The following is a 26,864-nucleotide window of genomic DNA, read 5'->3' as shown; positions in this document are numbered from 1 at the left end:
GCCAAACCTCTGAAACAATCTAACTTTTTCTGCTTTTTTTGAGAGGGCATGCTGTGCCCTAATCATAACACCCAAGTAAGCCTAAATTTTGGAGACTTCACAAAAATCTGACAAATACCTTGATAAATCAATAAAAATTGACTAGTAGCTGGAAAGCAGGAAAAAAACCAAACTGTGTCCTCCAATATCCAATAAAGCATATGTGGCTGCCAAGGGAATCAGTTAACATCCAGACATATTTTTCACCCTTTTCTCTCATTTCCTTAGTCTCTCCCTGATCTCCCTCCTTTCACTCCAAGGTAGTAGTTGTTAAGTCAATTTCAAGATGATTAGAATTGTTGTTAAATGTGAATTTGCTTTTCAAAGACCAGTGGGTGATGACTAAGCTATTTTAAAATGTATTTGCCTGATGTGTATGTGAATGGGTATGTGCAAATCAATTCTGGACACTTCATTATTCTAAATGTATGGGGATAAGAGCATATGAAACTATAAAACTTCAAGTGATACTCCGTCCCAAACCTATGCAAATTAAAGACTACAGATTAACTCACCAAAGGAAGCTTCCTAAACTCTGTTAGAGACTAACCTCTTATGCTGTTAAAAGAAACTGTATTAGAGTGTTATCTTGAATGCAATCTTTTAAAATAAAGCAGTCATTTTTACTGAAAACATCATTTGAATTTTTATCATGCTGAAAAGCAAGACTGGAGAAAGGTTTGACCTGATCATACAGTCTTTCCTAACCTCCAGACTAATCAATTTCGATGGAAAAAGTGATATTGGGCCCGTGAAGCTAACCAGATTTGCCAACAGTAATAATGGAGGTCCTGGGTGAAATGATATTTGAGTCAATTTTTAAAAATGAAAAGGAAGACAATATTAATGTAGAAAAATTATTACTCTCAAAAGTCACAGGTTAAATGTGTTTTAATAGGGAGATGTTTTGGGTTGTTTTTTTTTTTTTAGATAAGACAAAAATAAGGAGCTACTGTATTATTTCAGTTCTCCTTTTTGGTTCTAAGAGAAAACATTTTCATTCTTACAAATGGTAGCTTAGTACTGAATTAATCAAATTTGGTTACATTCAACCAGAGATTTCCCCTAGACTTAAGAGAACACAAGTATTTCTTAATAACAGGAGGGTTTTATTCTAGTAATGGGATAAAATCCTGATATCTGTTGGCATTTAAATGCCTTATGAGATATTTGAACACTGATTGTTGAATAGTTCATTTATGGGCTTCTGATAGATTACATAAAGAGAGTTCACTTCCATAAAATCATTATGTGGTTTCTATTAGATTAGATAGGAAAGGTTTGGGGAATTTGATATGTTTACTTTCATGTTAGTATTATTCATCACCTCTCACTTGGACTAGTGAGTAGACTTCTAGTCAGGCTTCCTGACTCTCCCTACTCCTTACAACTCCCAATTAGTTATTTTCTTTCTTTATTTTTTTCTCTCAGATGAGTTATTTTCTTAAAGCACAGATCTAACCACATCGCATCCTTACTCAATAAGTTTCAGTGCTGCTCTATTACCCCTAAGATCAATATAAACTCCTGTTTGGCATTTAAAGCTCTTCACAACCTGGTATCAACCAACCATTTCAAACTTATTTGCATGTTACTTTTCTTCATATACCAGATGAAACATACTGTCCCCTCTTACCCTCTACTTCATTTCCCCCACTCCTACCCTCTTAGAATCTCTAGTTTCCTTCAAAGCTTAGCTCAAATTGTCAATGTCTAACATGAAACTTTTCCTGATCTACACCACCCCTGGCTGCTAGTGCCTGCCTCCTTTTCTCCCTCCCAACTGTCTCATATCTATGTCTATATGTACATGTTGTTTCTCCCAACTAGATTAAAAATCCACAGGCAAAACCTTTCACTTTTGTCTTTGCATCTGAGCGTCTAGCACAGACTCACGCCTTAGTAGCCACTGCATAAATGCCTGTTGATTGATTTAGTGCCCATCACCGAGACAAAATAGGTTGGATTTGCTACACAGTAGATGAATCAGTCTGTCTTTCTTTTATTTCTTCTTCTTCTTCTTCTGTATCTGGGACTTCATTTGTTTGAGGAACTCCTGGTGAAGAAATTCTCTTTCCCAAGGGCGATCAGTTATTGTTATGCAACTTGAGTTTTAGAGAATTGCTTAGGGAACCAAGAATTAAATGATTTGCCCAAGGGTACACAAACAGGCTAAGGCTGATTTTAAAACTAAGTCTTCTGGATCCTTAGGTGAGTTCTCAATCTTCTATTCATGCTGCCTCTCAATAGCAACTGAGATATATACACAGACACATGTATGTATATACACACATACATATGAATGATATAAACACACACACACATATATCTTAGATAGCAGATGTCAGAAAATTAGATTAAAAAAAAGGCAAGTCATCAAAATACTAGGTATGCTTTTAAAACCTTCCACACTCTTTACATAAGGTGAACTGTTTCCTGAGGCTTCACACATATTGTATATACATATAATTTCTGACATTTCTTCATTTAATATGAAGGACCAGCTTCTCTTCTAATGAAAAAAGATCAGCCAGTGGCAGCTAAGACAAGGAAACCTTTGTGTTAGGGTTTGTTTATTTTAATGACATGGGCTGTCATCATCTAAGCAGATGCTGAAGGGGGAGGGAAGACAGGAAAGGTAGGGAAAGGAAGGATATCTTCCAATTGTTTCAATGCTTTTTATTTCTCTCCTGGTCTGTGAGACTTACTGGATAACATTTAACAACTTAATGCAAAAAAAAAAAAAGATTGTAATCTAGTCATGATTATTTTCTCGTGAAGTATATAGCATTTAGGAAAATCAATTATTTAGGGTTGTTTTTGTGTTCTGTAAATTACAAAAAAATGTACAGATTGTATGTGAGTGTGTACATACAAACATGAAGGTGTGGGGAATAGTTTGTATAAACTACACAGTGTTTAATGTTCATTTGAAGCTCAAAGATTACTTTTGAAAAGCAGTGGCAACTGTTAAAACAGTTCTATTATACAATTGGGAAGGAAAAGTAAACAACTTCCTACAGCATAAATGCTCCTGGGTTCTTCCCCCATAAAAGATGATTGCATTAAATTAGAACACGGCCTGTGATTACTAATCGAAAGAAACATTAGTGGGGAACTGACATTTTGGATTACTAAACTGGCAATTTGAAACACTCAAGCAGATTTCTGCGACCTGTAATCTGTGAGCATACTAATGTTTATTTTTGCTAAACTGGTTTTAAGAGCTAAGTAGTGATGAATTTGTGTGCAAAGTCCTCTTCCCCCTTGCCTCCCCCCCAAAAAAAAACCCCACCCAGCAACGGTTGAATTACAGTTGTTAGTGTTTCCACCAAACTGTATTTTTCTATGACTGTAACAAATTCCCTTTAGTAGAATATAAACTCCTTGAGGTTAAGGATTGTATCACTTTGATATTTGCATCTTGAGGGTTTAGCACAGTGACAGGAGGTGCTTAATAAATGTTTATTGATCAACTGATAGTAACATATAGAATGATACACAAGGAATCCAATGTAGAAAAGATATTTCAAAAAGTAACTATCTTGTTTTGGTTTATTTCTACACATATACACACTCTTTAGGCATGTATATATAGGCTGCTGCCATTTTATTTCAAGAAACTAAATAACATCTTTCCAATTGTTACTATGTATCATTTGTGATTAAAGAGTTTCCCTCTTCCTTTCCCTAACTTTGTAAGAGTTAGAATTGGAAGGAACCTTTGTTATCCTCTAGTTTGACCTTCTCATTTTACATATAAGTTAACTTTAGACTACAAGGTAAAGTGACTTGTTCAATGTCACATAGCTAGTCAGTGGCAGCACCAGAGCTAGAATTCTTACAAAATCTCTTACATTTTACTTCCACGGAAATGTGGAAGTTGCTATCACATCCCAATGGGAAAGGATATACAAATGTAAGTCACTAACTATATAGATGAGGTTGGGAAAGACAAACTATAATGATTAAAAAAAAAAAACCCAAGCCAAAAACTAAAACCCGACTCAGAAGACCTGAGTTTGAGCTCTGGCATTGAGGCTATATAACCATGAACAAGACAATTCACCTTGATGAACTTTGCTTTCTCACTTGCTGTTTAGTCATTTTTCAGTCATTTCCAACTCTTTATGATCCCATTTAGGGGTCTTGACTAAGATACTGGAGTGGTTTGCTGTTTCCTCCTCCAACTCATTTTACAGATGAGGAAACCGATATAAACAGGGTTAAGTGACTTGTCCAGGGTAACAGAGCCGGTGTGTGAGGCCAGCTTTGAAGTCAAGAAGAGTCTTCCTGAATCCAGGCCCAGCTCTCTATCCACTGTATTAGCTGCCCCTTCCTCGCCTGCAAGGTCCCTTTTAGCTGGAACACTCTCTGATTCTCTGTGGTTACTGTCAACTTTAGGATCCTCGAACTTCCACTAGGGGATGCTCTGTAGCAGTAAGTCAACTCATCCCCACAAGCAAAGGGCTCTCCTAGGAAAGGCCTGAGCTCTGACACTATTTATTGATAGTTTGGATTGCTATATATACAGTAGAGTGCTACTGCTGAACTTGGGGGACTGTCCGTAGCTCTCACCGCGGCTCTTGGAGGCTTCTGTTTAGATTGTGTTTCTTCTCTACTCTTCTAATAAACTTTAGGTAGCACTTAGGTATGCTATCCACTGAAGGAAAAGAAGGGAGAACAGAAAGTTTTTATTCTAATGAGACCCTATAGGAAAAGGTGATAATATAAATGATAGTAAACACCAGTTACTTTTTGGACAACTGTTAAAGGCTTGATTATATGACTAGCTTCTTAATGTCACTGCAGCGTGCTTAAATGTTTTGGCTGGGTATTGACATTCAGAATCTAGGGTCTATTAAACTAAAAAAAGTCATAGAAACACTATTTCCTGACCTATCAAAAGAACATGCATTTGTTCAATTCAACAAAATAATGGAATCCTTAAGATCACATAAATATATGAACAATATAGCAGATGAGCAAGAAACTTAAAATAGGAAGAATGTCAATGTATCAACCCATCTTTCTCAATGTGTAGTATAGGCCCAGCCAATGATCTGTGAAATCAGTATAATAGCTGTGATCTCACCAGCGTGGGCATTTTTTCATTTACACAAATAATAACTTTCATATTACATGTATGCCGCTATGGCTAAAAAATCCAATACCTAGTAACCAATCCTATGGAATGTGCTTTAGGTGGGTTGCTTCTTACTCAAATTTATATAATGATCATCATCACCACCATCTCACATTTATGGAGCACTTTAAGGTTTATAAAACATTTTCCCCATAACAATCCTGTGGGTTGAAAAAATGCAAGGGTGTCCTAATTTTGCAGATAAGAAAAGTGAAACTCAGAGAGGTTTGGTGACTTATTTAGGATTGCACAACTGGAAAGTCTGGAACCTTGCCTTCTAACTCTAAGAATTGTCCTATTTCTGTTACACCAAAGCCAGGCCAGTCTTGTAAGACATATTAGTGATTGTGCTCCCACTGGCATGACCTTTTAGAACCCATAATCACTTTTCAGGATATATTGAAGCATCAGGGTATATCTGGTCAATATAAACTGTCAGTACCTTTACTAAGTGGCAGGTTTTTAACTGACTAAAAAAAAAGTTCTAAACTCAAGAAGTATATTACTCTGACATTATTATTATCATCAATATCTCAGTTATACCTACAATTTACAGGGTAATTCCTATAACCTGTTACCAAGGGAATGTCACTCAAAGTGTCTCATATATAATTAGCTGAACCTTAGCTGAAAGTTATTTCCCTTAAACCATGTCTTTACAATAGTTAACTTTCTAATGACAATAATCTTATCAGTGACATTTCTTTAGCTCTCAAGATGTTCCCACTAGAAACTTTTTTTTAACTAATAAAATATCTTTTAAAAGACTAGGATTCCAGGTTATAGCAGTAAATTATTGCCTAGGGCTGAGGCAGTTTCTACGATTATGCTTTTGTTGAAAGCCAACTATTTTAACTATTGAGTAGGCTGTAGTAACTACCCTTAATAATTTACATGTTAATAAGGTGACTATCACGGGTTAATGGAAATACTGTTCAATCTAGTGCATGATTCAGTGTTGTTATAAACAAGCATTTCTAGTCACAGTTACAGCAAAACCATTGCAATATGGTTTTAAAGTCAAAGAAGGAAAAAATACATGTGTGAAACATAGACACTGACTAAATGAGGCTAAATATTCTTCATATATTCATCTTAAGAAGAAGATTCATAACACTGGGATTTATAAGGCAAATTACTGAGAAAGATTAATGTCCAGGAACTCTCAGAGATCAGAAAGTCATCATGAAAATTTGTCAAAAAAACCATGTCCCAAAGACTGGATTACAATATCTGGGTTGTTCGTAGTGAAAAGAGTCTAAAAGTTGCTCAAAATACTTCCTATTTAAATTAAACGCTTATGCTTAAATCAAATTGGGAACAAACTGTTCAGCTGTTCTTCTAACTCTCCTGTTACAACGCTTTCTATTGGTCTACACACACGGATTAATAGTTGCTTTATGCTTTTTAGGTTACAACTGGTCCAAGATTCCCAATGAAATAGATAGTTTCCTAACAGAATGCCTGATACAATTGTGGAGAGAGACTTTATTCAGAACATTATCTAATTCATTCTACAGGCAAGGAAACTCATCTACTTTTAGACTTAAACTTCTAAAGAAAATTGCTATGATCTAAAGAGATTGGCCATAAAACTATTTGTATTGAAAACTTAGCCAGCGTGCCTTTAGTGAACTTCATTCATTAGCATTCTTGCTGGCAAGGTTTCCATATCTCAGTGTTCATTTTATACTTTAATTTGGTTAGTAGGTCTTTGTTTAATCGTCCTATTGAAAGGAGAACAAAGGCGGTTTAGGTGATACAGTGGAGTAATGCACTATATTTTATCTCTGAAAAAGCCAGACAAAGTCAGAATACTCGGATACCCTCTGATTTTTTTTTTTTTTAGGACATCTGGAATCACAAATCATTTGGAGGATAAAGATCCTCGCTGTACTTAACTGCAGACACCTTCAGAAGAGAAACACCTTGTCAACCATAGAAATTATGCTTTGTGAGCTACACATGGTTCTGAAGGCCGATTATCTCACTAAGAGAGCTTCTCAGTTACCTCTAAGTGAGGGCATCTCTCTGAGTTCCTTAAATCCCCTCCAATAAGATCACTAGCCAGGACATTCCCCCTTCCCCCCCCTCCACCCCCCCATACTGGCTTCTCCTTAAGGTCTTGTTGCTAAAGTCACCTGATTTCCTGAGTGTGGAAGCCACTGAAACAGTTTATAGTTTATGATATTTTTTGCTATACCTGGAAAACTATTAATCACCTGGGGGGCAGGGGCAAAAGGATGGGACAGGGGTGGGGAGGGATATTTTCATTTTAACCCCTACAGAAACGTCTATCACTACATAATAAGCAATTGGCTAGACCAAACATTTTCACTGGGATTTCAATTGTTGTGGTTCCCCCAACTGCTTTCTACTCCCACTTTTCTTCAAAAGCCAACAACGTTCCTTTGCTTTACGGAGTTTTCTGTTCTGAACTCAGTAAAATTTCCCCCAATTAGTGCATGTTTTTTTTTTTTAAATGTAACATAAGCTTTCCTTTTCTTGTTCTGCTGTTCAACAAATAAGATAAATTAACACATATCCTTGCTTGTAGCATGCTTTATAGTTTCTACATTATTTTTTTTAGCAGTGTTAAGAAACCTAGAGATGTCCAATTTTTCCAACTTAGCCTTATAGAGGTAGTGTTTCATTTTCTTATACCCATTTTTTCTTGCATTTTCCAGAACTCTCCCTGGTTAGTGACAGTTGTCCACTAGAGACTGAGACTGAGCTCATTTCACACAGGCCGCTGCACTGCATAGGATGGTAACGGCTTTTGGTCTCTAGTGACCTGGGCTGGATTCAACTCAGTGACCTCGAGGTGAAAGGCTCCCTCCATATTCCATTACTAATCCCTTGAGCTATCCAGCCCCCTGAAAATGATTCTTTGGTTTTATTACTGCAAAGACCATTTATAAAATCATGAACTGGATTTAGGAAAGCAACCATGAAATAGCAAAGGACAACAAACTGATTGAAATTCCTTAAATGCAGTAATGTAGTATGGACTGAAGTCTCTCAGTATGATTGGCAAAAAAAAAAAGTTATATAGATACTTGTTTTCTTATTTCACTAGCATGACCTGCTCCCTTAAATATGGCAACTTTGGGTCCACTACCCATGTCTTAGGGAACAAAGTCCTAAAGGAAATAGAAAAGCAAACTATGAAACAGCCAACAATCTTTATTTGACCTCCCTTCCCAACACATACCAGAAAAAAAGGCCTAGTAAGTAGATTTGCATGTGTGTGAAAATGTTACAAAAAGAAGTAATAAAACATAGAATGATCCCAAATTAATACAAAACAGAACAAAACACATTCTCAGTGAATAAGATTAGTTGGGTGTTTGCAAGGATGGAACAATCTTTGGGGGTAGCATTAAACAAAGAGGGAAATGCAATATTGTACTCTAAGTTAGCCAACTCTACCTCCACTGATTTGCAATTTAACAGGCATGAGAGAAAAACCTTATTTCCCTATGCAGACTATATGTTTTAAAAATAAAATAAATTCATACTCTAATATCAATTAATGTGACCTTTAAAAGATTTGTTATATTTGTGTAACAGGTTGAAATCCGGTATACTAGAATTCAAGATATTTATCACTTCATGGCCCAAGAATTATTTCAAAATTAAGTAACAAAGCCTGGCTTTATTCCAAAGTCCCTGAAATATAAATGTTGTTCAAATTAAGTTCAATATTCCACATTAGGATAAATTATTTGCTTTACTGCAAAGACACTCAAATACATAATCAATGCTATAATAAAGTTTTGTGACATCCTGCAATTTGATTTTCTTCTTTAAAAATATTGACAGCATGCTTTATTTTAGTCTCAAATTATAAAACAGATGTGCAGAAACAAACATTATAAACACAAACTGCTACAGTGTCGGTTTTCTGACCTTTAATGAATCTACATGTCCTTTTTAATGAAAGTAAGCAAAAACACTAGATCGAAACAAAAGTTGACAAAATAAAACAATTTTAAAGATTTAGATCTCCTTGCTATTCTTCCATCTGTTAGGGCCTTCACAATGCTATTGGGTGGCTGCTCAGTTACTTCTTAACCTAAATTCTTTTGAAAAATAGTTCTTTCCCCTTCTGGGTTCATGGAAAACAGTAATTAGAGACATGGCTGAAATCACAGTGGATTTCAAAGACTGCTAGAATTAAACACGATAAAAAATTTAAAAATAAGTACTTCATAAATATTCAATATTTACATTAAGGGAAACCTTTTAATTTGAAGTATTTTTATACAAATTGATGAAATGTACAAGCAATGAGAAGAGACACCAGCAGCTTAAAGATCAACAAAATTATGAAACAACCAAAAATATAAAATATATTACAATTAACATAAAACAATCTGCACAAAAGAAAACTGGTCACAATAGAAACCTTTCTTTAAAAAAATAAGATATTTCACAAAAAGCATGAACATGTTTACATGTAAGTACTAAAAATTGTGGTGGTGGTGGGGAAATCATATATTCTTATCACAAAAATATTTACCAGCATCCCAACTGGAATTTTCTTTCATGTTATTACGATTATTTGACTATGCAGAGAAAAAAGCAGAAAACTATATTCAGACTAATGAAATCACTCCTTAAATTACAGTCAAAGCCATTTACACATTATCCTCTCATCTAACCCCTTAATGAAAAGGCTCTGGAGAGAAAGAAAATCAAAGGAGAAGAAAGATGATTTTTTATTTACAATACTTGTCACTGCTACTGTATAAATGTGAGAGTGCAAGATGGATCATCAACTCAATTAGCCCTCATGCCACTATATCTGAGTTTATGTTCAGGAGATGAAAACTTTCGATCATACAAAAAAATGTATCCCATGGGGGCCAAACGCATTCAGAAGATAACAGCTCAAGGTGGACCGTTTCTTCTTGTTACTGAATCATTCAAGATTCATAATCCCTCAAAAGGAAAGGCGCCTCAGATGGAAGAACTGCACCAAAACCTCCCTTCTTGAGACGTTAGAGAAGAAGCCCAAACGTGACATTCAGCAGTGGAGACCGAGCCCAGCCTGGGAGCTTCAGTGTGCTCGGTGCTTCCTCTTCTTATGTTTTTTGTCCTTCTTTTTGTTGGCACACATGGGACAGAACCACTGCATTTCTTCTGGGGGGGCAGCCATTATCCCAACACAGGGCCTACAAATTTTTATAGACAACCCACAAAATCTCAGTTAAACAATTTACTACTAAGTTAAATTTTCTTTTCTACGTTATTTAGACTTATTTCTTTCTAGCTTGTAACACAAAGTATAAAAATTTTTTAAATCAAATAGTTGTTTACATAGAATTTTATAGCCAAGAATATTTTTATTCCTTCTGACAAACTATTAATAATCAAATTTCAGTTGTTTTGAAAGAACCTATTAGTATACAAAGAAAATAGCTGACCCCAAATGTTTTTCCTACCAAATTATCTTTTTTTTTAACTTAAAGATTTTTGAGATGCTAAACTAACATTTGCATATATTTTAGAATATAAATGCTTCAAGGTCACATCCTATATTTGTTTAAAGACCTTTAACTATATCCCCTTCAAGGAAATTGAGATATGTTTTAATAGGATTTGAAATTATATTAGCACCAAAATTTTAATAATTTATAGCATCTGCTAAATTAGTCATAAGATATTTAACCATCATTTAGTAAAAGACTACAATTGTCAGAGGATAGTTTTCCTATGAAGCACAAAAATAACAAGTATTTATCCCAGTAATTCTCTCTACCCTTTTTTGTAAAAACATTTAAAATGTGAGGATTCTTTCAGTAAATTGTACCAAGCTGAACTCTGGATGGTGGGACTCATAAGTTCCTCTTTAGTAGTCTTGGTAACATCAGAAGACATGTGAACAGTGGAATAGTGGTTAAAATCTTTTTTTTTTTTTTTAAAGCAAATAAAGTCATTTAAACACCTAATTGTTAAATTGAAGTTTCTGAGAAAGAAATTATTCTTTGGGAAGGTTGGGACAGGGAGGAGTATTTGGAGAAGAAATAGAGAAAAAAAACTATGTATTTACTCCTTTAAAAACTGCTTTGGTAAACAGAATATGTCATAAATATTCAAGAAATATTTGTAACAATCCAAAGTCCCATTTTTGACACTTCATTTTAGTGTGACCTTTAGTAGGTCATACTATCCCCTCTCCCACCCCGCACATCCCCGGGGCCTCAATGTTTTCATCTGTAAAATGAGGTGACTAGACAGGAAGGCCTCTGCACTCCCTTCCAGCTCTACATCTATGAACCTCTGAGCTTTCTGTGCTTCAGTAAGACTGTGTACTTCTACAGACCCTTCAATTACTAAGCTCCAGAAGGTACTATGAAATAATATTAGCAACTGTAATTTCTATGGAGTTTTAAGCTTTTTGAAGGGCTCTCCATACATGATACTATTTGAAAGTAAGTCTCACCTTGATGTTATAGCTGGCGACTTGGTAGGGCAGATGGGAACAAATCTAGGCCTGCTAAGTCCTGTGTCTATGAGGGGATCTACACACAACACTTTTTTTTTAGTATGGTATTATGGTAATCATTTTAGGCAGTTTTTTTTTTTTTTTGTGAGAGGATAATATTTGTTACTGTTGTGTTTCAATGGCGATGGGCATGTCTGATGAGAAAATTCTCTATCCAATATAGATCAGCACTACTATATAACTTGTATTCTTTTTAAAAAAAAAATATAAAAAGAAATTTTAACATTTACTTTTAAAATTTTGAATTCCAAATGCTCTCTCTACCTCCTGGCTGCTCCTCAACCCTTGAGAACACAGTTTCTCTTCTTAAAGAGTTGCCTGGGTACTGAAAGATTAAATCACACATCCAGAACCATGTACTATGTGCCAAAGGCAGGACGGGAACCCATGCCTTCTAGACTAAGAGACTGACTCTAGAGTCACTCAAGTCACTCATAATGCCACTCAAGTAATCATTGGCAGGCAATATTTCTTCAATGTGAAGGGGATGATATAACTAGTTTTCTTTTTCTCTTAAAAAATGTGAAGAGGAAAATTCTGAAGAACTTACCAATGGTACCAGTCATCACAGTCGTCACAGCCAATCATTGGACTGCCATCGTCTGGCTTGTTACACCCAGGACAGATCCAGATCTGATTGCCCCATTCATCTCTGATCTGTTGTTTTTTCAATATGGGGGAGTGAGGGAAGGAGACAAAAGCACAGAAAGGAACAAAGAGAATAAGCATTATTCTATACCTTAAATCCAAAGAGGCCAAAACCAAAACCAAAACTGAAAATAAGACATTTCTAATTAAAGGCATGACCATTTTCACTATTCTTCTGCTAGACAGAAAATAAGTAGTGATTGCTTAAGTGTTATTACCAAACAAAATAAATTCTAACTCTCTAAACTGCTTAAGGCATAAAACAATGTTTAGCACAGTATTTGGCACTTAATAAATGTTTGTTGATTCTCTTCCTCTCTCTGTAGCGTGTGTGCGCGCTCATGTGTGTGTGTGTGTGTGTGTGTGTGTGTGTGTGTACCTGTGAACAATAACATCTGTAACTGCCTTCTAATCCTAGAGAACATTCTAACATATACAGGCTTTTAGAGCCTTTAAAACAGTTACAGCTAACAAAGCTATGTAACTCCACTAGATATAGTTTTCTGCATGAGATACATGGATTCAATATACATAGAGAAACATGCATGTATTACTTTATTACTTATTAGCCAAACCCTTCTCCTGAACTAGCTGATAAGATCAAGGATATAAAAGAGTTGTTACTAAGTAACTTTCCATTCCCATTATGACATTTACAGTACAGTACAATCTACTAAAGGGCAAATGAAAGAATGTTAAGGAGGCCAAACATTTACCCATTCAAACACTGGTTTGCTGTATCTATCATATCCTCTCTATTTTAATCAACTTAGTTCTATAAACAGTGTACTTTTATTAGGAATTTCCTCAGAACTCCACAGAATGAAACCAATTTTAGGAAACAGTTCTACAGTTGCTTTCAAAAAGACATAAAATAGCAAAAGATTAAGAATTCTTATAATGGAATAGCTTATAATTTCATTTAGTTAATTTTGCAAGAATTTATCTATTCCTCCAACAACATTCTACTTTTATAGGAGCTTCACATAACAAAAGGGGGAAATCCTTTTCATTTTTTTTGTCCTGCTGACATGCTTTTCACATAAGGCTTGTTTAAAACTCACCAGTTTTGAAGGACTGAAAGCTGTTTTCATGGTACAGTGGACAAAGGCACACTCTGCTGGCATTAAAGATCTTTGTAGGCTATTCTATCATTCTCCCTCACTTAGTGATTTCAAGGAAAGATGTAAAGTGGGGTTAGAACTGCCAATCTCTGAAGCAGCAGTATGTGTAGCCCTTGCTGCCTCACTATCATGAAGTTCCTGGGTACATCTCCTTGTAAGTTAACTATTCCATTGATCTGTTCCCAAATGAATTTTATTTATTTATTTTGGAGAGGGGAAAGCTAGGCAATTGGGGTTAACTGACTTGCCCAAGGTCACACTGTTAATACCGTGTTTCCCCAATAATAAGACACTGTCTTATTACTTTTTTGGACAGAAAAACACCAGAGGGCTTATTTTCAGGGGAGGGCTTATTTTAATGAACATTGACAGCAATTTTAATAAACAGGTAAATGTGAACAAAAAAATGTACCTTTATTCAATAAGCAAATCACTGGGGAAGAACAGGATGACGCACTCACTGCTGCAGCTCTGATTGGATGCAGCTCGGAGCGCGGTGTGCGTTTCACGGGGAGGGGGACGGTGCAGCGCAGGGGATCACCTTCACTACAGTAGCAATCTCAATAGGGCTTATTTTCGGGGGAGGGCTTATTTTAGAGGAATCTTACACAGTGAAGGGAGGGCTTATTTTCGGGATAGGTCTTATTATCGGGGAAACACGGTAAGTGTTGTCAAGTGTCTGAGGCCGGATTTGAACTCAGGTACTCTTGACTCCTGACAGTGATCTATTCACTACACCACCTAGATGCCTCTTCCCAAATGCATTTATAATAAAATATTTTGAATTTTATTTTTGTGTTTGTATTTTATTTCCTTACTGTAGTATAACCTCTATAAGGGCAGGGATGGACACTGAACTGTTTTCAGTTTTTTGTGATTTGCAAAAAGTGCTGCTATAAATATTTTAGTATACTTGGAGCTTTTCTTTTTGTTAATGACTTTCTTACAGTATAAACCTAGTATTAGAATCTCTTGGTCCAGAGTTATGAAAACTTTAGTCACTTGATCTACATGATTTCAAATTGCTTTTCAGAATGGTTGTATCATTCCATAGCTCTACCAACAATGGATTACCATGCCTATTTTTTATGACCCCTCCACAACGAACTATCCTCATCTCTTGTCATCTTTGTCAATCTTCTGAGTGTTAGCTGAAACTTCCAAGGTTTTAAAAAAATTCACTTCTCATTATTATTTAAAACATTTTATCATATGGCTGGTAGTTTGCAATTTTCTTTTGAAAATTCCTTATTAAAATCTTTTGCTCATTTATTTAGAGGCAGCTGGTGGTAGGGGACAGAGTACCAGGCCTGGAGCCAGGAAGACCTGAGTTCAAATCCAGCCTCAGACTAGCTTTGTGAATCTGGGCAAGTCAGTATGCCTGTCTCATTTTCCTCAAATGGGGATAATAATGGCACCTACCTCATAGGAATGCTGTGAGCACCAAATGAGACAATATTTGTAAAAGTGCTTAGAACAGTGACTGGCACATAATATGTACTATGTCAATGTTAATTCCCTTCAATTCCCTTTATTCACTGGGGAGTGGCTTTCTCTTCTATATTTGTGCATATCAGTTCCTCACCAGAGATATTTGATACAGTCTTTCTCCCCATTGACTGTTTTTCTTATTATTCGAGATGAATTAATTTTGTCTGTGTAAAAGTTCCTCAAATTCATTATATATTTTATCTTTTATAATGTCTCCTATTTCTTGTTTGGTCAGAGTCATCTCCTCTCCATAGCTGTGAAAGGCATATTACCTACGTCACTTCTAATTTTTTAATTGGCATAATCTTTAATATTCAGATCATGTCTATTTTGAACTTATTATGGATTATATTATAGGATGTTGCTGTAAAAATAGTTTCTGAAAACATGCTTGCATAGCTAGGTAGCTGGGTTTTTAGAGGACACATTTCCATTTGGGATGCAGGTGCTCTTACTGTGGAACTTGGCCAATGGAGCCAAGTCAAATCAAGTAGCATTGTTAAGTGCTTATTGTGTGCCAGGCAGGGTGCTAAGCACTGGGGATACAAAGATTGGCAAAAACAGTCCTTGCACTCAGGGAACTCACATTCTAATGGGGAAAATAGGCAAAGAGTTATGCAATATTATGTATATGTGTGTGTGACATACAATATGTTACATTGTCTATTTTATTATATTGTCTATATATTATAGATATTATACATCACATATATATTTACATAGAACATATGTTACGTGCATATACTCTGTATATGTATGATGTATAGAGAAAGAATTTACTTATTTATTCATTCATTCATTTATGGACCCTGTGAAGTTTATATTCTACTGTCATCCCTTTTAAAACCCCTGCACTCTAGGATGAAGTGTTGATGAATAAATGCTTGCTTAATGACTTCACTAGTAAGCTGGTGGCCAAAAATCTACTGGTAAAAGAAAATTATCAACAATAAAAACAAAATCAAAACCAAACTCTGCCTTGAAACCATAAAGAAGGGTGTCAGTGTGAACACAAAGAATTGCTTATTCTTGTGAAAGCCGGTATCAGGGCATGTGGAAAGCAGCTAAACCAAGTCTTTAAAGACCTGACATTGTACTTCTTGCTCCTGTGATCTCCAAGAGGTGCCAGATAACTGGACTAGACTGCTTTTTGACCTTTTGCTTGTTGTTTTTTCTTTGCAAAAAAAGAAAAATTTATCATTTAGAGGCTTTTCCAATAATGGCATAGTGCCCCCCTCCCCTTTAAATCTCGATTGTGGTCATCAAATACCAGAAATGTAACTAGCTTTTAATAATTTTTCAGAAATGGCATAGTGATGGGCGTTTGTTTCTTATCTCCTTAGGTTTTGCTCTCACTCTCGGCTGTGTCCTACTTGGCAAAGATTTGGCAGAAGAGGCATTTGTCAATCAACAATTTTCTACCAATAATTTTTAGCTTATCTAATACCTTCAGTAGTCTCTTCTTCTGTTCTTCCAATATTTTCCCCTAGATACAGTGAAATCATTTAGGTAAACCAACAATTCCAAGTAATTCGTGTCACTAGCCATGTAGGAAGTTGTCCAAAAAAACCCTTTTATGACATTTAAATTGGTAGACTCATACTAGACAGAAAACTTTAAATTATTTAAGCTTTACTAGCTTAGAACTGCATTAAAACTTTTGAGATACCCTGTACAGGAAGTGATTAAACTGTCCACACCTTTTCCCCCTAGTGATCCCAATACTGTACAAATACTTCAAAAGTCAAAGAAAGTTGAAGAGAAATAGAGATTAAAGGTATACTAAAACATTTATAGCAATTCTATAGTAGCAAAACAACTATAGCAAAACTTTCTTCGGTAAAGCAATCAAATGCCATCAATTAATGAATAGCAGGAAAAAAAAACCTATGTTGTATGGAATAATGGGTATCTTTGTACACTAACATATGACAAACATGAAGAATTCAGATACATATGGGAAAATTAGCATGAACTGATGCAGAGCAAAATAAATAGACAAGCAAACAACATGGGACCTGGAGAACAGATATTAACATGTTCTTCTCCTTCATGGCATGGAGACAAGGAATGAGTAGGAAAGAAGTATTGCATGTGCTGTCATAAGAGGTCCTTTGATCAGATGTTTTTACTTCATTTTCTTTGTCACAAAGGAAGGTTCAGAGGTGGGAGGGGAAAAGACTGTGATGTAACAACAGAAAGTTTCAATGAAATGTTTAGAATTTAATTGCTTATCTATACTTCCTCTGTCTTTCTCATCAGAATTGCTTCTTGTTTCTTCAGAATTTCATTCTTAAAAATCATCTGTTGTAAAATATGACCAATGCATTTGTTTTGTTTTTAAACAAGAAATCTTTCCTATAATAGAGGATTCTGTAGGAGAGGAATTGAAGGATCATTGGGGAGTTACCATGCTATTTTTTTTTAAAAAGCAGCATATACAAATACATACACATATAGGCTGTCCCAAAAGTCCTGAGTGCAGTTTCAAGGCAGAAAAGTTTAAAATTTTATCAAAGCCTTTGCTAAAATTTTATCAAAGTATTTGGCCTTCAGGCTATGCTTGTAAAATGGAGGTGCAGGCTAGATGATAATAAAACTATGTAAATTGAGAACTTGCCTTGTCAGAACCAAACAATAGTCATTAATGCTCATTGTCAACTTGGATAAAGGCACAGGGAGCATGCTTAGCAAATTTTCAGGGGACACAAAGTTTGTGGGGAAGATAGGCACTGTTATTTTTTCTAGCTCTATGAAGTAGCTCTTTGTTAGTCTGATTGGCATGCCACTGAATAAGTTAACAAACTTAAGTAATACTTTCCTTTTTATTATATCGGTATGGGTCAAGAATGTTTAATAACACTCCAATTATTCTGACAAATGCTAGGGGGCATTCAGAGTTCATCAGTTCTCTCTTGGAAGGTGGAGAATGCTTTTCATTATGGGAGCTTTAGAAGTGTCTTGGGTCATTGTCTTTCACAGTTAATCATCCTTACAATATTGCTGTTACTGTGTACAATGTTCTTCTGCTACTGCTTACTTCACTTTGCTTCAGTTCATATAAGTCTTCCCAGGTTGTTCTGAAATCATCCTTCTCATTCTTTCTTATACCACAATAGTATTCCATCAAAATCATATACCATAACCTGTTCAACTATTCCCTAGCTGACAGGTATCCCTTCAGTTTTCAATTCTTTGTCACCACAAAAAGAGCTGCCAAAAATATCTGTGTAAAAATCTTCTTTATGTAAAATTTTTCTTTGATCCCTTTGGGATACAGACCTAGTAATGGTATTGCTGAGTCAAAGGATATGTATAGTCTGACAGCTCCTTAGGTATAGCTACTAACTATTCTCCAGAATGGCTGAAGTAGTTCACAAGTCTCCCAACAATGCACTAGGATGCTAATTTTCAACATCCCCTCTAGTCTGTGTCCTTTTCTGTCACATTAGCCTATCTGATCAGTATAAGATGGCACCTCAGAATTGTTTTAAATTGCATTTCTCTAATCAGTAATGATTTTGAGCATTTTTTCACATGACTATTGATAGCTTTGACTTTTTCTTCTAAAAACTGCATGTTCATATCCTTTGACCATTTATCAAACGGAGAATGGATCCCTATATATTTATGAAATGAGGCCATCAGAGAAACTTGCTAAAGTAAAATTCTCCTCCCCCCCACTTTCCTATTTTCCTTTTAATTTTGGCTACATGAATTTTGTTTGTGCAAAGCCTTTTAATTTCATGTAACCAAAATTATCTATTTTACTTTTCATGATCCTCTCTATCTCGGTTGGTCATAAACTCTTCCCTTATCCATAAGCCTGATAATTACATTTTCCCAAACTCCCCTAATTTACTTATTGATGATATCACCCTTTATGTCAAAACCATTCATTCTATTAATTTATTATTTATTTGTTCATTTTGATGATGTGAGATATTTGATCTATGCCTAGTTTCTGCCAGATTGCTTTCAAGTTTCCCAGCAATTTTTGTCTAATGTTTAGTTCTTACCCCAAAAGCTTGGATCTTTGGGTTTATCAAACACTAGACTCCTATGGTAATTTACTACTGTGTATTGTATACCTAACCTATTCCATTTATCCACCATTCTATTTCTTAACCAGCAAGATTACCATTTTGTAGTTTGAAATCTGGAACTTCTAGGTTGCCTTAACATTTTTTTTCCATTGGTTCCCTTGATATTCTTGACCTTTTGTTCTACCAGATAATTTTAAAAAATTACTTCTACCAGATACTATTTTTTTCTAGCTCTCTAAAATAATTTTTTGGTAGTTGGGTATGGTATTGAATAAATTAACTTAGGAAGAACTGTCATTTTTATTATATTGACTCAGCCGATTATCTACAAACAATGAAAACTTCTCCAATTATTTAGATCTGTCTTTATCTGTGTGAAAAGTATTTTATGATTGTGTTCATATAATCCCTGGGTTTTCTTGGTAGGTAGATTCCCAAGAATTTTATATAGTCTGCAGTTATTTTAAAGAAAAATCTTTCTATCTCTTGTTGCTGGGTTTTGCTAGTAGTACATAGAAATGTGGATGATTTATATGGGGTTATTTTATTTCCTGCATTTTTGCTGAAGTTATTGTTTCAAAGAGTTTTTTAGTTGATTTTCTAGGGCTCTCTAAGTATATCATCTACAAAAAGTGATAGTTTTGTTTCCTCATTGCCTATTTTTATTCCTTCAATTTCTTTTTCAGGTCTTACTGCTATAGCTACCTAGCATTTCTAGTACAATACTGAATAATGGTGGTGATAATGGACACCCTTACTTCATTTCTGATCTTATTCAGAAGGCTTCAAGTTTATTCCTGTTACAAATAATGCTTGCTTTCAAACAGATACTACTTATTGTAAGACAGGCTCCTATTATTCCTATGCTTTCTGGTGGTTTTTTTTTTTTAATAGAAATGAGTGTTATATTTTGCCAAAGGCTTTTTCTGCATCTATTGATATGATCACATGCTTTTTTTTTTATTGATATGGGCAATTATGCTAATAGTTTTCCTAATATTGAACCAGTCCTGTATTCCTGTTATAAATCCCACTTGGTGATATATTGCTATAATTTCCTTGCTGGTATTTTATTTAACATTTATGCATTGATATCCATTAAGAAAATTGGTCCAAAGTTTTCTTTCTCTGTTTTTGCTCTCCCTGGTTTAGTTATCAAAACCATATTTATGTCATAAAAGGAATTTAGTAGGACTCCTTTACATATTTTTTCAGATGGTTTAAATAGTATTGAGATTAATTGTTCCTTAAATATTTGATAGAATTCACTTGTAAATCCATCTGTTCTGATGATTTTTTTCTTAGAGAGCTCAATAATGGTTTGTTCAATTTCTTTGTCTAAAGCAGGGTTCTTTTAAGTATTCTGTTTCCTCTTCTGTTAATTTAAGCAGTTTGGATTTTTGTAAATATCAATTTCACTAAGATTGTCAATTTTACTGACATATAATTGGGTAACATAACTTACTATCTGCTTTAATTTCATCTTCATTGGTGGTGCATTTACCTTTTTAATTTTTGATATTAGTAATTTAGTTTTCTTTTTATTTAATCAAAGGAACCAGTGGTTTGTCCTTTTAATTTTTTTTTCATAAAACCAGCTCCTGGTATTATTAATTACTTCCATTTTTTAAGTTTCAATTTTATTAATCTCTCCTTTAATTTTCAGAATTTCAATGCTGGTGCTTAATCAGGGATTTTAAATTTGTTGTTTTTTTTTTAAGTTGCATACCCAACTCATTGATCTGCTCTTTCTCTGATGTATGCATTTAGAGACATAAAATTTCCCCCAAGTACTACTCTGGTTGCATCCCACAAATTTTGAAATGTTGTCTCATTGTTGTCATTTTCTTTAACTAAATTATTGATTGTTTCTATAATTTGTTCTTTGATTCATTCATTCTTTACGATTAATTTTCAATGAACTTTTAATGTATGCTTTTATTGAATGTATTGTTTATTGCATTATGGTATGAAAACACTGCATTTAATATTTCTGTTTTTCTGACTTTGGTTGTGAGGTTTTTATGACCTTATACATGGTCAATTTTTGTAAAGGTGCTGTACAACTGAGAAAAAGGTGGGCTCCCTTCTATTCCCATTCATTTTTCTCCACAGTGCCAGTATCTCTAACTTTTCTAAGATTTTATTCATCTCCTTGACTTCTTATTTAACTTTATGGTTAGATATATCTAGCCCTGAGAGGGGAAAATTGAGGCCTCCTTCCCTAGCTAGTATAATTTTACTATCTATTTCTTCCCATAATTCATTTAACTTTCCCTTTAAGAATCTGGATGCTATGCTACTTATTGCCTATGTTTAATAGTGATATTACTTTATCATCTATGGTTACTTTTAGCAAGATGTAGTTTCCCTGCTTATCTCTTTTAATTAGGTCTATTTTAGCTTTTGCTTTGTTTGAAGTCACAACTGCTACCCCTGCCTTTTTTATTTCAGCTGAAGCACAATAGATTCTGCACCAGGCCCTCTGTGTGTTTCTCTCTTTTAAGTGTGTGTTTTGTAAACAACATAACCACAAGATTCTGGTTTCTAATCTATTTTGCTATCCACTATTTCAGGAGTGAATTCATCCAATTTACATTGGATGCATTTTCCTCCATCCTATTTTCTCCTGTTTATCTTTTTTTCTCTTTTTTGTCCCACCCCTACTCTAAAGTTTGCGTAACTTTTGACAACTTCCTTCTTTTATTACCCCACTTTCTTCCTCTTATCCCTTTTCCCTCCTATTTATCTATTGGATAAGATAGATTTCTATTATCAATTGAGTGTGTATGTGTACACATACATACATGTATGTGTTTCTTTCTGAACCAATTTAGATGTGAGGTTCAAGCGTTGCCCACCACCCACCTCCTTTCCCTTTCCACTATAAAATCTCTTTGCCTCTTTTATGTGAGATAATTTCCCCCATTCTTTCTCTTCCTTCCCTCTTCTCCCAGGGCATCCCTCCTTTTCGCCTATCCATTTTAGTTTTGTATCATCCCAACATAATTGACTTTGCTTCTGAACCCTCTATGTAGAATCCTTCTAACTGTCCTAACAATGATAAAGTTCTTAGAAGATACATGTATCATCTTCCCATAGAGAAAGGCAAACAATTTAACCTTAATGAGTCCCTTATTTCTCTTTCATGTTTACCCTTTTATGCTTCTCAAGTCTTGTACTTGAAAGTCAAATTTTCTATTTTACTCTTATTTTTTTCATCAGGAATACTCTAATTCATCAAATGTCTTATTTTTTCTGTGAAGGATTATAACATAACATAACATAACATAACATAATATGATTTTGCTGGGTAGGTTATTGTTGGTGGTAATCCCAGTTCTCTTGCCTTCATATTCCAAGCCCTCTTCTCCTTTAGCATGGTAGCCACTAAATTTTGTGTGATCCTGACTGGTTTCATGGTATTTGAATGGCTGATTTCTAGTTGCTTGAAGTATTTTCTCTTTGACCTGGGAGCTCTAGAATTTGGCTGTTATATTTCTGGGAGTTTTCATTTTGGGATCTCTGTCAGGGGTGAATGGTAGATTCTTTTAATGTCTATTTTACCCCTCTGGTTCAAAGATATTGAGAAAGTTTTCCTTGATAATTTCTTTTTTTCCTTTTTTTCACAATTTAAAAAAATTTTAAACTTAAATACAGAATGAGAAAAGAAAAAAAAATTGCCATGTACACAGCAGACCATGGGAGAGGATACAATATTTATATATATTTATACAATATTATTTTATAATAATACATTTCCATTTCAAGAAAACCTATGTAATAAATACTACACATTGTTTTCAAAGCTGACCAGCTTTTTTTGCCTCCTTGTTGTTTCTCTTCTGTTCTCTGCTGTGTACTTTTTATTTACTCTCCCCCCACTTCCTTTTTCACCCTCAAGAAGGCTACAATTACACATGGATGGACACACACACACACACACATATATATATATATTCATACACATATATGTAAGACCATACCATGCTTCCCTTTGCCCAGTTCTAGTTTTCAAGGAATTATTTTCTTCCTTAAGTTTTTGGCTGACTTTCTTTTCACAATTTTCTTGGGTTGCTTTTATTTTTTTTTCTGATTTTTTTCTCAATTTCTTTTATTTGTTTTTTAAAGTCCTTTTTAAATTCTTCTAAGAACTCTTTTTGTGGTTGGGACCATTTGACATTTCTCAATGAAAAAGGAGTGGCTTTTAAAAGTCCATTATCTTTCTCTGAATATGAACTCAGATCTTCTCTATCCCCTTAGTAGCTATTTATGGTTGGGTTCTTTCTCCTTTGCTTACTCATCTTTATTTATTTTTTGTTTTATTTTGGGTTTTTTTTTAATCGGCTATTGGCATAATAAAGTTATAGTCCTAAGATATGGGGAATGATACCTCAAGCTTCAGGTCCTTCTTACTGTTATTTTCTGATATTTGTCTCAGGGCCCAACCTAGGGTTCTGCTCTCCACTCCTAAGCCACAGTTAGGACCCCCAGCCACACTGTGCCACAAAAGATCTTTTTCCCTGTGGTCCCTCTAATGGCTGAAAACTTTGGCTGTTCTTTCTGCCCTGGAACTGAAACCAGGGACTCTGCTCTCCTGCAAGTGCCCACAGTCAACATAGTCACTACTGTACTCGCCAGGTATTAGCTTCTTCTCCCTGCAGCCACAGCCTGGGATGCACCTGGTTAGCACAGCTGTGCTTGGTGTTTTTTGGCAGTGGAAGATCCTTCAATCTTCTCCCACTAAGCCCTCAGACCCCAACACAGTCTTAGAGATGAAAGTTTTGAGGCTCTCTCTCAACCCACCTGCCCCCAAAGCTTGTTGTCTGTTGATTCTGCAGAGTAGAACTGGAGGTGTTTGCACTTCACTCAGGCAATGGAGGTTGTGGAGGTTGGGTGTTTCCTGGGGTCTTCTCAAACTGTCTCAGCAATTGCTTTACCCTATATTTATTTCTGCTGCTCTGAGGCAACACTCTTTTTTTGTGGAGGAAATTTGGAGAGCTGAAAGTTTTCTGACATACTCAGTCATCTTCCCAGAATCCTCTCCTGATAATTTCATGGAATATGATGTCTAGGCTTTCTTTGATCATGGCTTTTCAGTAATCCAGTAATTCTTAAATAGCTCTCCTTGATCTATTATCCAGGTCAGTTCTTTTTTCTGAGGAGATATTTCATATCTCCTTTTTTTTCCCCCATTCTTTTGGTCTTGCTTTATTGTTCCTTGATGTTTCATGGAGTCATTAACTTTCACTTGCCCAATTCTAATTTTTAAGGAATTGTTTTCTTTGGCGAGCTTTTGTACTTTTTCATTTGGCCAAACTGAGGCAAACAGAAGTTAAGTGACTTGCCCAGGGTCACATAGCTAGTGTGTGAAGCCATATTTTAACTCATGTCTTCCTGACTCCAGGCCCAGTGCTCTATCCACTGTACCACCTAGCTGCCCCAAATTCATAGACTGAATTTCCTCAGGAAGGAGTTTCCTTACATGGATGAAATCATAAGCCAGAGGAAAAAGAAAAACTGTAAAGTATGGATAGGTTGCTGGGGATTTAAAGACAAAAAATGGAAGTGGCCTTGTCCTCAATAAGTTTACATTCAACTGAGGGGAAACATGTATAGTACAAAGATAGGCAAACAAAAAATAAAAGTAAAAGTATTTTGGAGTAGGAAGAACAGTAAAATCTGAGGTTACAGGAAAAGCCTCAAGGAAGAGGTAACATGAGTTGGCCCTGGAATGGAGCTCAAGAGCTTAGATAGGTTGTGATTTACACTACTGGAATAACTACCTAAATCAATGAGATCACAAATCTTTTTAAGCACTGAAGTATAACTGAAAAGCATGTTTGGAATTTTAGAATTTGGCTTTGTTATACCATCAAGGAATGAAGACTGCTATATTCACATGCCCACTAATCTGAAATGGCAACAAAGAGCCTATATATCTTCCACCCCTCCCACATGTCTCAAGCTGTGTCTAATTATTTGTGTAACACAGTTTTATCTGGGGATTCTTATGTTCCTAAAAACAGAGGCTAGAAATAAAAGTAGAGTGTGACACACAAGAAAGAACATCAGACTTGAAGTCCCAGAACCTGATCTCAATTCTAGCTCTGCCATTGACTTCTGTGACCCAAGTCAGGTCACCTTTCTAGACCTGCTTCTTGATCTATGAAATGAGGGATATGGACTATATTACTCTCCGATGACACTTGGAGCTCTAAAATGTATGATCCTATGATCAGCCACTATACAAAATTACCTTTGAAATATAACTTTTATTAAAAATTTTCATTATAACAAGGTAAGATAAAGCTGAATAATTTATAATAATTTATCTTCAAATAAAAGTAAATGTTAGAGGTCCAGCCATTCGGCAAAGAAATTTGGAACTATGCCCAAAAAGTTATTAAACTATGCATACACCTTGACTCAGTAATATGTCTAATAGGTCTAACCCCAAAGAGATCAAAGAGGAACAAGATTCATTTGTACAAAAATATTTATAGGAGCTCTTTTCATGGAGGGAAAAAACTGGAAACTAAAGGAGTGTTTATTAATTGGGGAATGGCTGAACAAATTATTATTTGAAGAGGATGGAATACTATTGTGCTATAAGAAATGATGAAGAGGATGGTTTCAGAAAAACTTAGGAAGAAAAACTTCTATGAACTGATACAAACTGAAGTGAGCAGCACCAGGAGAATAATTTATGCAATAACAATTATTATGAAGATAATGAACTCTGGAAGACTTAGGAACTTTGATCAATACAATGACCAACCACAATTCTAAAGGACTCATAATGACACATGTTATGTATAGAGCTTCAGAAAGAAAGGACTCATAGTGCAGACTGAAATATATATGTACATATATCTATACGTATATTTTGTTTTTTGGACAGGGCTAATTTGGGAATTTGTTTTGCTTGACTATGCACATTTGTAACAAGTTTTATTTTTCTTGTCTTCTCAATAGGTAAGGTCAAGGAAAGAAGAAAATATGTAACTATAAATAAAATTAAAAAAAAAAAAGGAAATGTTACATACCACATAGTTACTGACTGTTTCTGTCACAACACTACGAACAGGTGCTTTGGAACCTCCTGGTGCTATGATCGCAGGAGAAGGTGGAGGAATCATAGCAGGTGATACAGAGGCTTGTGGAGGAGGTGGTACAGGCACTGGAGGAGGAGTCATGTGAACAGGTACAGGTGCTGGGGATGGTGCAGGTGGTGGTGATTTGGGTCTAGTAACAGAGGGAGATGGTTTAGCCTCTGGCGCTGGAACCACCTTGCTGATGACACTGTTAACACAAAAGAAGAAAATTGACCTAGGTAAGAATAAAACTGAATATTTAATTCAACAAACATTTATTAAGTATCTACAATGTTCAAGGGACTGTATGCTAGATGTTAGTAATACAAAGATCAAAACAGCTTTTGCCATCAAAAAGTTTATGTTCCACTGGAGGGATACAATATATACAAAAAGATAAGTCAATACAAAGAATTTCAAGAGGTAGAGAGCAAAGACACCTGGAAGAATCAATGAAGGGCCTCAGATAGGAGGTAGTACCTAACCTGGGCCTTGAAAGATGATAAGGATTGTAAGAGGTGGAAGTGAGGAAAATATATGTTCTGGAAATGATGTAAATAATATAGCTAATTCATTTTACTCATCTTTTAACAAAAGTCTTTTTTAATTTTTGATTTAGTGAGGGGAAGAAAAACCTTAAATTCAATGGCCTACATTAGTTGCTATTACCATCTAACCAAGATTATTATTTTTTTATTCTAGATGACAGCACATTATAACAGAATCAATATCTACTAGGATTCTTCCCCAAAGTCCTTG

The 26,864-nt window shown here is 35.2% G+C and overlaps 1 protein-coding gene across 1 annotated transcript in view; it reads right to left on the bottom strand.

The window, feature by feature from the left end:
• Positions 1–8,356: 8,356 nt before the first annotated feature.
• LOC138175820 (transcription initiation factor TFIID subunit 3-like) overlaps positions 8,357–26,864 on the bottom strand; it is a 260,852-nt gene continuing 242,344 nt past the window's right edge. The window contains exons 5-7 of the mRNA XM_069106326.1: positions 26,058–26,313; positions 12,250–12,356; positions 8,357–10,365 (exon numbers count right to left, since the gene is read on the bottom strand). Of these exons, the coding sequence (XP_068962427.1) occupies positions 10,251–10,365; positions 12,250–12,356; positions 26,058–26,313 (478 nt within the window). The 3' untranslated portion in view covers positions 8,357–10,250. The remainder of the gene's footprint in view (positions 10,366–12,249; positions 12,357–26,057; positions 26,314–26,864) is intronic.

This window comes from Petaurus breviceps, unplaced genomic scaffold (genome assembly GCF_028583685.1).
Source record: "Petaurus breviceps papuanus isolate PSGF00001 unplaced genomic scaffold, PetGlider_PUasm1.0 79, whole genome shotgun sequence".
Classification (NCBI taxonomy): domain Eukaryota; kingdom Metazoa; phylum Chordata; class Mammalia; order Diprotodontia; family Petauridae; genus Petaurus; species Petaurus breviceps.
The sequence above is the reverse complement of the archived record's forward strand: the minus strand, read 5'-3'. Positions and strand labels throughout refer to the sequence as shown.